General features: G+C 53.0%; 8 protein-coding genes across 8 annotated transcripts; 4 read left to right on the plus strand and 4 right to left on the minus strand.

Moving 5' to 3' along the window:
- Window positions 1–36: 36 nt before the first annotated feature.
- On the minus strand, window positions 37–1,817 carry BDW74DRAFT_154297 (ferric reductase NAD binding domain-containing protein). Its single transcript, XM_073724657.1, has one exon. It carries the CDS (start codon window positions 1,674–1,676, stop codon window positions 474–476), a length of 1,203 nt encoding a protein of 400 aa, XP_073583355.1. The 5' UTR covers window positions 1,677–1,817; the 3' UTR covers window positions 37–473.
- A 350-nt stretch (window positions 1,818–2,167) lies between these two features.
- BDW74DRAFT_154298 (uncharacterized protein) lies at window positions 2,168–2,642 on the minus strand. Its single transcript, XM_073724658.1, has one exon. It carries the CDS (start codon window positions 2,444–2,446, stop codon window positions 2,273–2,275), a length of 174 nt encoding a protein of 57 aa, XP_073583356.1. The 5' UTR covers window positions 2,447–2,642; the 3' UTR covers window positions 2,168–2,272.
- An 8-nt stretch (window positions 2,643–2,650) lies between these two features.
- Window positions 2,651–3,570, plus strand: BDW74DRAFT_154299 (copper transporter family protein). Its single transcript, XM_073724659.1, has 2 exons — window positions 2,651–3,308; window positions 3,363–3,570. Exons 1-2 carry the CDS (start codon window positions 2,872–2,874, stop codon window positions 3,478–3,480), a joined length of 555 nt encoding a protein of 184 aa, XP_073583357.1. The 5' UTR covers window positions 2,651–2,871; the 3' UTR covers window positions 3,481–3,570.
- A 588-nt stretch (window positions 3,571–4,158) lies between these two features.
- Window positions 4,159–5,147, plus strand: BDW74DRAFT_185540 (putative GPI anchored protein; the record flags this gene model as incomplete). The annotated part of the gene is made up of 2 exons (XM_073731056.1): window positions 4,159–4,581; window positions 4,656–5,147. The coding sequence occupies 2 exons, from the start codon at window positions 4,159–4,161 to the stop codon at window positions 4,989–4,991; spliced, it is 759 nt and encodes a 252-aa protein (XP_073583358.1). The 3' UTR covers window positions 4,992–5,147.
- A 432-nt stretch (window positions 5,148–5,579) lies between these two features.
- On the plus strand, window positions 5,580–6,551 carry BDW74DRAFT_178727 (uncharacterized protein; the record flags this gene model as incomplete). The annotated part of the gene is made up of 3 exons (XM_073729263.1): window positions 5,580–5,828; window positions 5,877–6,105; window positions 6,169–6,551. 3 exons carry the CDS (start codon window positions 5,580–5,582, stop codon window positions 6,549–6,551), a joined length of 861 nt encoding a protein of 286 aa, XP_073583359.1.
- Window positions 6,492–7,407, minus strand: BDW74DRAFT_154300 (uncharacterized protein). The gene is made up of 2 exons (XM_073724660.1): window positions 6,966–7,407; window positions 6,492–6,907 (listed from the first exon to the last, which is right to left on the minus strand). Exons 1-2 carry the CDS (start codon window positions 7,060–7,062, stop codon window positions 6,609–6,611), a joined length of 396 nt encoding a protein of 131 aa, XP_073583360.1. The 5' UTR covers window positions 7,063–7,407; the 3' UTR covers window positions 6,492–6,608.
- An 859-nt stretch (window positions 7,408–8,266) lies between these two features.
- BDW74DRAFT_168249 (oxygenase MpaB family protein) lies at window positions 8,267–9,704 on the minus strand (the record flags this gene model as incomplete). The annotated part of the gene is made up of 2 exons (XM_073726796.1): window positions 8,267–9,277; window positions 9,372–9,704. The coding sequence occupies 2 exons, from the start codon at window positions 9,702–9,704 to the stop codon at window positions 8,267–8,269; spliced, it is 1,344 nt and encodes a 447-aa protein (XP_073583361.1).
- A 1,550-nt stretch (window positions 9,705–11,254) lies between these two features.
- Window positions 11,255–12,124, plus strand: BDW74DRAFT_154303 (putative isochorismatase family hydrolase). Its single transcript, XM_073724661.1, has one exon. The coding sequence runs from the start codon at window positions 11,318–11,320 to the stop codon at window positions 11,921–11,923; it is 606 nt and encodes a 201-aa protein (XP_073583362.1). The 5' UTR covers window positions 11,255–11,317; the 3' UTR covers window positions 11,924–12,124.
- The last annotated feature ends 26 nt before the right edge of the window (window positions 12,125–12,150 follow it).

Raw genomic sequence — 12,150 nt, forward strand, 5'->3', positions numbered from 1 at the left:
GGGTATATACAAACTTTGAAACCCGCGTAATACAAACTTGTTTCTGCGAGGCCTCTTGACTTACGCCCAATCAAACTTCAGTTGCTGTTCGTTAGACAGGACCCATGAGGTATTGAGACCTGCTGGCGGAGCTTGGATCGAGCGCACTTGGAGACCTTTTCCTTTACCTACGACACTCCGGATATGGAATAAGCCGTTCGATTTGGAGAAAGACGCTTGGGCAAGTTTTCGTATATGGAGGCTAAGGCTCATGGAGAGCCTTGAAGTGCCGTACTCGCCTTTTGTTGCACTCGGCCAGCCTTCTGCTTCGGGGATGGCGCTCATATGCTTCTTGGCCCGCTCTGTCACTACGTCCTTACCCAATCTGTGGATCGGGCACATGAAGACAGTTGACTGATTGTGCTTGTCGGGGGATAGCCCCAGGAAGCTCAACTTCCAAGGTTTGATCATCGCATCGCAGAGCCAAACTAGCCCTACCATCCGAAATTCTCGACATGGAGGTAGACCCCCTGCGCACCCGTTCCCTTGTGTACCGCCCGCTCGTCACTGAGCGAGACGACACTGCGGCGGACATCATCTGCCAGACTGGTCGGTCCGCAGACGACAACGGCACTCTCGCCTGTGGCTTCCTCGAGGGCTGTCCGTATCAATGGTTGGACTTGGGGACGGCCGGAGTGGGGCGTTAGGGCTGGTGGTTGACGTCTCGACAGCGGTTGTTCTTGACGTTCTGACGTGCCTGCATTGCGCGGTGAGGAATCGGGGTAGATGGAAAGGGCGTCTTCATCTGGTACTGCTGATTTTTCACGGTCATTGTTTGACGTGGTCTCTGTCCCTGTTTCCGACGACGAATGTCCATGGCCGAGTTTATCTTGTTCCGCGTTATCTGTCATATGGATGCGAAGGTTGATATCTCTCAAGGTATCTGGTGATGCTTGTCGCAAAGCGTCCATGTCCGCAAGCACGGTTTGCAACTGTGTCTCGAACCAAGCAAGGTGCTTGTGTGACCTAACCACCCACACAAATCGAATCCGTCTGACTACAGCGTTGCCTATCTGTGCAGACTTGACGCCCTTAACTGACAGACGCTCCGTGCTTCTGTCAGTCTTCCAACGTGCAACGAGGTCCCGCAGCAGTGGCATCGTAAACGTAGCACCCATGCCACCGGCAATGAGAACCACGGTGTCGAATTGACAAAGTGGTCGGAGGGTACCATATGGGCCTTCTAGAAATACAGTGCATGGCTTGCCAGGGCTTGCATCTGTTGCGAAGACATCGTTAGACTCCGCGGATTTATAGAACCGCCTTGTCCCGCCTTTTTCGGACCGAATGAGGAATTCGATCTTTCCGTCGTCCGGTATAGAAGCAACCGTGAACGGATGGCTCTGCAACGGTGCGATCGCATGGCAAGTGAGAAACAGGTGCTGTCCCGGCGTCCATCGAAGTCCCGGATTGCGTATAGTCACTTGGGTAACATCACCCGGCAACGGCGTAAACGAAGCCTGGTGCATCCACAGGGCCCGCGAAGCAGCAGGATGAAAGACTGCAAGGTTAACATACGCCCCCCATACATACCTCAGAACGCGGTCAAAAACCAACAACCCAACCGAAATCCACACCCACACTTTATCCTCATCCTTGACGTGCATCCAAACCGCAACGATAAACCCCACAAACATGACAAGATGCTGCAGAACGAAAAACTCGTACCCGAGTCTCCGGAATGGCTTCGCCGACGAAACCACAATGAAGGTCAGAATGCACCACGCCGCAAACCCGCGCTTGGCGTAGTACTCGTTCTTCAGCTGGTACGTGATATAGTTGTAGCGCCCCCAGCTCCGGAACCAGAAGCCCATGTGCAGTGTGGCGCAGAGCCAGAATGTCCGCGCGATCCAGCGGTGGTACCAGTTGAGATGCGCGTAGTCTGTTCCGCTCAGCATGCCGATGATGTTTCGGCGCCCGGCGACGAGGAAGAGAAGTGGGAGTTGGGCGATTGTGATGAAGCCGGTGCGGTAGCCGACGTCTTCCCAGGCCCATTGATTCTCTGTGTCGAACTTGTAGAAGCATAAGATCAGCACAGTGACGAGGTTGGCTAGGATGAGTGCCAGCGGGCCTAGCGGTGGGAAGTAGAATCTGTGTCGGGATATCGAAATTGGACGAGGGGCTGCGTGGCTTGCTTCGCGGGTTAAAGCTGTTAATGTGGCGTAGACGCGGAAGAAGAGTGATTTAGGTTTTGCTGGCGTGAGAGATGTGTCTCGAAGTCTGGTGAGATCTGTTAATTGGGTTCGGTGCTTGGGTAGAAGAGATCGCACCGTTGAAAGGCCAGCAGGCGGTTGAGCAAGTTGGCAAGAGCGGCTGCTCCAACGACGCTGCCCACGACTGCCCAGTAGGCTTTTTGAAGATACTGTGGACTGGGCATACCGTGGCCCATGTGCATATGGTGGCTCATCTTGAAGGTCTCTCAAGATTTGGATTGCCGGCCATCAACAGACCTGGTCGCGAGCTCGCCCCCAAGTGTTGTCCATTTGCAACAATGGAGTAGGACTTCAGGTACTTGAAGACAGCAAGATTCTGATGCTGCAAAGTGCCAAGCTTGATGGCTGAGAGCTGGTGAGTAATAATCTGCTCAACCTGCAGACTTTTCCCTGGTTGGCTAACAATGTGCTCAACTGTACTCACCTTGTTGACTTTAGCTGCTTGGCTTTCAATATCCTGGTTGCGAATGTAACCAGATCCTGTGAAGGCCGCTATCCCAGAAACATCTATTCCAGAGACATAGGCTCCTGTCTTGTCGCTACCTTGGACCTCATCATTACCATTAATCCCATCCTTAAGGTTCATCAAATCCAGCATCAGACCATCATACAAGCAAAAATGGACCACTCCCACCATACATCTTCGTCCTCGTCCATGACCATGGCCATGGTCTTCACAAACACCCACAACACCCCTCTTTTCTCCTCACAGTGGACTCCTTCATCCATCGCCTCCTATGCCGGCACCTGCATCTTCCTCATCATCCTCGCCATCATCGACCGCGGCCTTGTCGCCTTCAAATCCCACCTCGAGCAGCGCTGGCTCAACAACCACCTGAAGCGCCGCTACGTCGTTGTCGCAGGGAGACCCTCTGAGGCGGTTCGAATTGAATCCCATCCGGACGCAAAGACTGCGACGCTTGTCACATCTCAAGGCGTTGAGGAATCGGTGAGGGTTGTCTATCACGATACCTACGAGACCCCGCCGTGGCGGTTCAGCATTGATTTACCTCGGGCTGCTGTTTTTGTTGTGATTGTTGGGGTGTCGTATCTCCTGTAGGGTTTCTCTTCCTTCTGGGATTATTGGCTACCACTAACTTGAGAGTGTAGGATGCTGGCTGTAATGACCATGAATGTGGGCTACTTCCTCTCTGTCCTCGGGGGTGCATTTCTAGGAGAGCTTTTTGTCGGACGATTTGTGCACTGGAATGAGTCGCATGGGCATTAATACCCAGCATTCTTTAGTGTCTGTTGGTCTACTGCATCCTGCTCGAGCAATGTAATACAACAGACAATACAAGCACAGCAAATATTGAAAGACGGCGCAGACCTGGTTGCCACCATGTTGTAATCCGGGCCGAGTAGAAAGCCCCCCCCGCATCGCATCCTTTGTTTAGTTGTTGTGAATGGCTCGGCTATTGGACCTCTATAATGCCCAGACTCGAGAGGCTTGGGACGAGCAGAATTGAGCAGATTTCCTAACTGGATCCGTGCTAGTCGTTTATCTTAATCTACTTTGTTTTGTTGGACCTATTCTGAGCTTTTCTGTATGGATATTTGCTGGGAGGGCTAAGGACTCCCAGTACCACCTAGCGCGAGGGCACAAATCAACTTGGATACTCAATGCTGCCAATACGGGCTTTCTACCGTAGGAAACCGATCTAGGTAGGTAGCAACATTGCACGGGTCGCTCACTCAAATTGAAACCCGGTTTGGAAGACGCTGCGTGGTGGGACTGCCCTACGGTAGGTATCTACTGGGAACACTGGGTGTTACTCGTTTCGCCTCTTATAAACCCACACACTTCTCTTTCCCTCTTCTCTTCTTCTCTTCTCTTCAGCTTCAGCACTCTTCCGCCTCATCTTTCCATCTCCCATCAAACCAACAATTCACAATTGAAAGCAAAATGAAGTCCCCAACAACCCCCCTCGCCCTTCTCGCCCTCCTCCCCCTCACAACCGCCCACTTCCACCTCACCTACCCCTCCCCCCGGGGTACCGACACCGACAACATGCCCGAGTTCCCCTGCGGCGGACTCTCGCCCTCCTCAAACCGCACATCGATCTCTCTGGACTCTCCCTCCTTTCCCGTCGCCCTAGATATGGGGCATGACCAAACAGCCGTGCAGATTCTGTTGGGCGTCGGCGCAAACCCCGGCACGAACTACAACGTCACGCTGCGCAAGACGTTTCGCGTTGAGGGACTCGGCGGGTTTTGTATACCGGATTTGGAACTCAGCAGTGAGATATTGGGGACGGAGTTGGTTGAGGGGTTGGAGGTTACGTTGCAGGTTGTGAACAATGGGCATCCGAGTGGGGGGCTTTATGCGGTATGTCCTCGGTCTTCCCAGGATGTTCTGTTGGTTTGAATGGGGTGGACTGAACTAACGGCTTGGTGATGTAGTGCGCGGACCTCCAGCTCGTTGCCGACTCTGTCCCAGCACCCGCCGATTCCGTCTGCTCGAATAACACCGGCATCACGGCGGTTGAGTTCACTGGGGCCGCGGCGGACCGCAACGCCAACGCCTCGACTGCGGATGGGGAGGCGCAGAGTGAGGATGATGAGCATGGCCATGACCACGGCGACGGTGACAGCGATGGGAACAGCACTAGCAGTGACAATGAGACTGCCACTGGCAACGCGGACTCTCCTACTTCGACTGATGCGGCGTCGGCGATCCAGACGGCTGCGTGGGGAGTTCTTGGGGCTGCGATTGTTGGTGGTTTGGCTGTTCTGTAAGCGGAGGGCTTCTGGGTTGCTTGGGAGGAGCAATGCATATTTTGTCGCGGCGATTCTGCAGGTGGACAAGTTGGGAGTTCTTCTCTGGACGATATTTCGTCTGATGGGGAGATATACTGATATATATGCCGTTGAATGCATGGAACTTGTTTACCCTGAGCGGCCTTCTTCATTACTAGTAGGACTGAGGTAAATTTTGTACATTAACTAGTCAACCATCCTACGAACAAGAAACAATTTACCCATGGTTGGTTTTGACGCCCCGATATAGCTTAACATAGCCACGACGTACTCAATACTAACAGACGTTGTTTCGGAGTCCAGCCTGTTAAGTATAAACCTGATTCTGTATCTAAAGAAGCGGCTGCTACCTAGCGGGGTGATAGGAAGGCCATCTCGTGCTACGCAATTACAGACGCTCCGAGGAGTTAGACCAACCTCTACCTGCACTATGTACCTACATATACAGACCCTATTTCCTCTTCTGTCCTAGCGTCTTCTGCCCCTCCTCGATAATCGATCCACCCGTCGGATTTCCTCCTTGTACTTCCATCTTCACACCATCAATCCCCCTTTCAAATTCCTAACATGAATAATCCTGGTCTTCCTCCTAAAGCTGCAGGTGACCAATCTTCACAGCACGAGTTCCCGCCGTCAAGCGCAAACGTCAATGTCAGCATGATCCTCGACCCCCTTATCGCGGGCAACGAAGGCGACGTCCCGGCATCAACAAAGCAAGTCAAGGAAGTCATTTCCATTCTCACGAGTGCCAATACCACCTGCCGCATTGTTCAGACATATGCGCTAATGTACTATGGGGCGCCGCGGGTATCGCATGTACATTGCCTGTATCTACTACTGGGGCATTCCGTCTAATACGTCCAGGACCGGGCCCTCTGCATCCCACATGCGGATCACCAACATGCTGTAGAGCTCTTCAACAGCCGCAGTGATATCCTCTCACCCTGCGGGCCGTCTCCAGAAACCTCGCCGACCTTGCTGAACCACAAATACCCGCGCTTCAAGATGCGCGGGTTAAGTGACTTCTGGCTGCTTGTGCCGGAGCGCTATGTGCATATTCAGTGCAGACCGGGGAATGTCGAGTGGAGCTTGGGTACGTACCTATCTTCAGCTCTTACCAGCTAGGCAGCTGTATTCAGTATTCTGACAACGCTAGGCGGTCTCCCGTATCCCAAGCTGCCTATTATCGTCCAAGCAGCCCTCGACACGAAGAGGGGTGTGGAGCTGGAGTCCTTGATCGATGCCCAAGGTCTTACTTCAGAATGGGGCGAGGCGAATCTTGATTTTACGGGTACAACCGATATAGCCTGGCTTGAGAGCTACTACCAATCTTTCCATGAGGATTACGCGCGGAGAGGCATCGACGAAACACTCATATGGATTGATCCCGAGCCTAGAGCTCGACGAGAGATATGGGAGCAAGCCATCACTAACAAAAGCAACCGACTAGGTTGGAAACGTGATCCGGCCGTTTACTCCTCGCGATATAGGAAACATGGCTCCGGGGACCCGCGGACGAGGCAAAGACCTGGGTTATAGCACAGTACTCGAATCTACCAAACAAGAGAATGGAACGACACGGCCGTAAAATCAAACTCATTGCTTAAAGAACCCCTTCCAATGCTCCCTCGTCCGCTCGGGCACACTCTCCAGAAAGACCTCCACGTCAAGCGGATCCAACTGACCCACGAAACCCTTCACCTCATCGCGCCGATTTAACAAAATTGTCTGGATATCCTGGACGTCGTCGTCCTCGCGCCGGTTTGCAAACGCCGCCATCTTTCCGCGGAGGAGGTAGAGGAGGCTTATGCCTTTTATCTGGCGCGTGCCAGAGTTTGTGGCGATTGTATAGATCATGAAGTTTGTCGATAGGTCGCGAGGGCTATTTTGGTAGCCTGCGACTGTGAGATAGGGCTAGTTGGGCCTGGATGAGTCCGTTCGGGGTGGACATACCATGCTGTATCAAATAAACCTCGACCTCCACCCTCTGCACGATGGAGACGCCATCACCGCTGTTGAACCCCGGCCCCGTCCGAACAAACACCTTCATGATATTGCTGATGAGCCGCGTATTCGGGATCTTCAGCCTGGATGCTCCACTACATCAATATGAATACATCGACCATCGACCCTATTGTTTAAACGACAGGGTAAGCCATACCTGGTCTTCCCTTCAACGACCTCCCACATCCTTCTCATCGCAGACTGGAAGGCGACATCGACGTCCTTGGTATTCCGGCTTCCGCCGATATATCGCACCGCGAGGCCGCCCATCAATCCGTAGGTTATATCGGCCCTCTCTAAAATACCGGCTATAAAGAATGCTGCGGAGGTTAGGTTTGCGAGCGGGACATTTGCCGGACTGTCTTCTTCAGAGTCGTAGCTTACGAGGTCGTAGATGCTGGCCATTTTCTCTCTGGTAGTTCCCGTTACAGCCGGAGAGCTTTGCAGGATCAGCATGGGCTACGAAGGGCTTACTTTTGGTGGTTATATGCGGTCCCAGATGGCTTCGTATGTGGTCATGGCCATGGTGTCGTGGCACAGAGACAGCCTCATAATGTGCCTGCCTGATCAGGATGATAGGGTACAAGGTGCCTAATATCGCCAATCCGTATTAATAGGTGGCAGCCGACAAGATCAGCCAGTCAATTGCTTGTCGACATTTACCAACAGTAAATGCGCCGTGCAGCCAACGGTGCACAGGGACAAGGTCACAGATACTTCTTCGGCCATACTTAAACGCTAGCCTTGCCTTGCTATGCCTTCGAGTTGCCTCGTACAGAGTACGGCGGTTCATCCAAGGCCCCGAGCAACAAAGCCTAGCTCTATCGTTAAATAGCCTCGAGTGGTCGACTGGCTGAAAAAGGATGGACCATTGATGTAGGGGATTTCTGTTTGCAAGGAACCCTCATGGGTCATTGCCCGGGGTCTATCGCAGATAGCCCAGCACCAGGTGAGGCTGAGGTTAAGACGCCACACGCGCCAACCATCCATTTCGTTGGATCACGGCGGTAAAAAGTTGGCTGTAAGTGATACTTTTCAAAGAAGCCTCTAAGCTAATTCTGGTTGGTAGGGCATGCAGGTTGATTGCGCCGCGGGACTACAAGGGGCAACCTATTGGCCGAGGGCGGCTAGGACAGATACCTAGCCATCGAGGCAGACAAAGTACTAGGTACTGTTGCCACTCGACGATTAGACTAACCATAACAGCTTAATATGCACTGCGATACTCTCTAAAGGTGACCTACCAATGTCTACCTGCCTACCCATGCCACGGAAGGTCCAACCACATACATCCACGCCGCAACGAGCAAAACCAGCGCCATAACCACTGCTCCCACAAGAACACCCAGAAACACAAGCTCAGCGTGGCCTACATCCGTGCCGAACAGGCCTCGCCCTTTCGTCCCGCCCATGGTCGAAGCATGGACTTCTTTCTCTGTTTTCCGCCCAACCTCAGGAATATACTTGAACTCAAACCTCGACTTCTCCCTGTTCACCACACCCTTCTCGTACAGGATATCTCGCCAGAACCGGATTATGGCCGTATCAACACCCGGAACACACCGTTGCAGCCAGGCCAAAACCCAAACCAGAACGCAGAACCCGTGGAAGGCAAGAGTATGCACCAACCCGGGCCTCGGCAGCTCCAACTCATCAGAGAGCGTATCCCCATAAATCGCACGACTGCCCAACGCCGCAAAACCAAGCGAGACATAGAATGGCTTCGGAAGATTCGTCGCAACCTGCAGGAAATTGAACGCGATGACGCGGGATGTCGCAGTGATTGTCACGTCTTGAGTGAGTATACTCTCCATCACGCACTTGGCACTCTCAGGTGTCTCGAAGAACGGGCTTGTCGGAACACCGAGTAAGTAAGCGATATACCGGAACAGCGCGATATACCCATCTCTCTCTTCTGCACTCGGCTCGATCCCAAATGCAAGCAGCTGCAGCCACATCGGGCTACATGAGAACCCGGTCATGCTGTGCAGGCTATCAAGGACGTTGACGGGGACGCCGTGCGTCACGACGTCGTAGTAGCCTGGCTTTCGTGACGCGAGCTGGAGTATGCGTTTTCGGAGCGTGGCGTGGAGGAGCCGGACGCGGAGTGTTGCGATGTGTCCCTCCCCGCCTGGTTGAATGGAGATGATATCGTGTGTGATTTGCAGAAGCCACTGCAGTGTCTCTAGCAGCCGAGGCAACAAGACGCGCGTGGAGAAGCTGCCTGTGCGGACGAAAATCTCGGCGACGCCGGGGCTGGCCTGTCCCGACATTAGAGTACGGCTAGATAGGGATGGGATGGTATGAAATAGATACCGAGTTCTCAGCCATGAATGCCTATAATGCAAAACCCACAAAGTTTGCCAGGGCGTAGCGGTAGACGAAGCCTTTGGCTAGTTGGTCCCAGTCCATCCAGTCTGGGACGGTGTGGGTTTGCGTCCAGAATTCAGCGAGGGTAGGGTCGTTTTGGTGGTGTTCTCGGAGGATCTCGTAGTTATCTTTCGTAGGTATTGCGTTGGCTGCGATATCTTCTCTGCGGAACGATTGGATTCGTTCCATGGCGAGATCGGCGAGCGTATCATGTTGATAGCGGAGCGGCTCAAGTTGCTCCTTTGATAGATGCTTCTCGGTCCATGTGAAGGTGTAGTTGCAGACCGTCACTTTGTCGCCTAGTTTATAGGGTGCCATGGAGGGGAGGGTGAATAATATATGGTAGTAGCCGACAGAGACGAAAGCGAGTGCAGAAAATAAATCCTTTATGTAGTGACCATAAGATAAAAGTGAGCTCACCGGTGCTGCTTTTGTTAAGCATGACTGCACAGTGGCAGTACAGTATATTCCCCGCCTCTTTCTTTGCTTTTTCGCATATTTATATAGCCTTATGTTTCTTAGTTAGTTAGCTAGTCTGTCAGCTCAGTCAATACATTCAATTAATGGCTCACCTCTCATTCCTTTCCTCAGCCTCCTCTCCTGTCCGTAGCTAGAGTTCTAGTACTTAGCCTATCTATGATGGCGACAAGGGATAAAGCACGAACGGCGCCCGGGCATACCATAGTATCCCATATGGAACGGTGATCATGGTCAGCTGGCGACGAACATCTATATTTCATTCGGCCATACATGAAAAGCAAAGAATGAGGGGCTCGACCGAGACGGGCTGGACCCTTCTGGCTTACTCTGGACCACTGGGAGTGCATACGAGCCTGAATGCTGGTGGGCGCATACGAGCGGCAAAGTTTGTGTGGCTCCGGTTGAAGCCGTACGTGGCCGGGCGAATACGAGGCAAGGCAAGTCTGCACTACGGACTGGGGAATGAGCCAGAACTCGATTGTTCGATTGCCTCTCACTGTATCAGAGACGGTGGAGATGTCAGTTCGTACCTAGGGAAGATGTACTAGGCGCCGTACCATATTATATGGGCAGGGTAGTTACAAGAGGCACTTGGCCATATACTCGACCCCTTATGTAATCGCTCAACTTGCTTGGTATGGGGTCGAGTAGTAGGGAGATACTATACCACAGGCGCAGGCCCGCCACCATTGCTTTTCTCAGATCTGCCGCTGGAGACTCTCTTCTATCAGCTGCCCAGAGACAGTACGATGTGGCCCAGCCATTTCCAGAGATCTGCATAGGCATCCAATCCAATGCCGATCAGGGGAGGCCCCACCGGCCACCGGTCCTACCATACAACCGCGATGCAAGTCGTGGGCAGGCGGAGTCTCATGTTTTATGCTGATTTCGTGCACAATATCCTTGGATATTACACTGCAGGCATCTCTTCAGGAAATGGCCTGATCTGAAGAGTCGGCGATATAGCGGGCCAGTTCGCCGACGCGGTGGGTCTGCTCGAAGCCCTAAAAGCTGGAGTGACGCTGCAGATACATGCGCCAGCGACCAATCGGTACGTTGTATATTACAATTTACAAGTACCTAGGTAGGCCTTCACGTCAGAAATTCTTTTTCGATCCTAGAATAGGGTTCAAGATGTCCTAAGCGCTACTCCGTCTGCAGCTTCTAGCCAGAGCAGCCCTGTCCCAGTAGCCAGTACCATGGCCATTGCTCAGCTGGAGTACTATGAAAACAGGTAACCCATGATTCCATGCATGCTCGGAACGTCCTCGGAATCCCACCGGCCTCCCATCGTCATTCGCCACTGCAGGCCCTGATTTGCAAGCAGGCCCACCTCCCCCCCCCCGCAGTTCTCTCTTAGCTATATTAACCCTGCATGTCCCTGGAGAATTCCATCATTTCCTTACCTCTCAACCTCTTGCCCACCAAACCAAATCTCAACCACTCCCAAAATGTCCGCCCCCTCCTTCCGCCAAATCATCGGCGTCCCCCCCTCAACCGCCAGCACCACAGACTCAACGCTGATCATCATCGACGCCCAAAACGAGTACGCGCAGGGCCAGCTCAAGGTGCAAGACGTCGAGAAGTCCCGCAAGGTCATCGCAGACTTACTGTCTCGGTACCGCTCAGCCGGGGACGGCAGTGGCAAGAACATCGTGCACGTTGTACACCAGACACCACCCGGCGCGCCGGTGTTTACTGCTGGCACGGAACTCGCCGAGGAATTTCAGGAATTGACGCCGAAGTCTGGATCCGGGGAGAAAGTGATTGTCAAGAACTTCCCCTCTTCATTCGCGCAGACGGAGTTGCATGACTACCTTCAGGGACTTGGGGATGTCGGGAAGAAGATTGTTCTCGTTGGGTACATGGCGCACGTTTGTGTTTCTACGACGGCCCGTGCAGGCGCGGAGCTCGGGTATGATGTGCTTGTTGTGCGGGATGCGATTGGGGACCGGAGTATCCCTGGTGTTGAAGCGAGTGTTCTTGTTGATGTGGCGCTGAGCGAGGTGGGGGATGCGTTTGGGACGGTTGTTCGGGCGGAGGAGATTCGGGGGTAGAGTTTTGTTTATTGAGGTTATGATGTGTTCTTCACGTTTTATGTCTTTAGCTTGGACTGAAGGGTAAATTGATGGCAATTGAAGCTTATGGTATCGGATTACCTTAGAGGCGTATAAGGTAGTATGATATGCTCTTGATCACTATCTAACCCACCACCCCGCTATTAGCTGGTGCTTTGTTATGGGGCTGCGTCGTTGATATTCCCTGCTTCTAGTGTGGGTGTAGT

This window comes from Aspergillus multicolor (assembly GCF_047715735.1).
Source record: "Aspergillus multicolor strain CBS 133.54 unplaced genomic scaffold BDW74scaffold_14, whole genome shotgun sequence".
NCBI lineage: Eukaryota > Fungi > Ascomycota > Eurotiomycetes > Eurotiales > Aspergillaceae > Aspergillus > Aspergillus multicolor.

Coding starts and splice junctions, on each gene's coding strand:
- BDW74DRAFT_154297 (XM_073724657.1), bottom strand. CDS start 1,676: ATGTTTGTGGGGTTTATCGTTGCGGTTTGGATGCACGTCAAGGATGAG.
- BDW74DRAFT_154298 (XM_073724658.1), bottom strand. CDS start 2,446: ATGAGCCACCATATGCACATGGGCCACGGTATGCCCAGTCCACAGTAT.
- BDW74DRAFT_154299 (XM_073724659.1), top strand. CDS start 2,872: ATGGACCACTCCCACCATACATCTTCGTCCTCGTCCATGACCATGGCC. Junction 3,309..3,362: donor GTTGGGGTGTCGTATCTCCT/GTAGGGTTTCTC, acceptor TTGAGAGTGTAG/GATGCTGGCTGTAATGACCA.
- BDW74DRAFT_154300 (XM_073724660.1), bottom strand. CDS start 7,062: ATGAAGGTGTTTGTTCGGACGGGGCCGGGGTTCAACAGCGGTGATGGC. Junction 6,908..6,965: donor GGTTTATTTGATACAGCATG/GTATGTCCACCC, acceptor TCACAGTCGCAG/GCTACCAAAATAGCCCTCGC.
- BDW74DRAFT_154303 (XM_073724661.1), top strand. CDS start 11,318: ATGTCCGCCCCCTCCTTCCGCCAAATCATCGGCGTCCCCCCCTCAACC.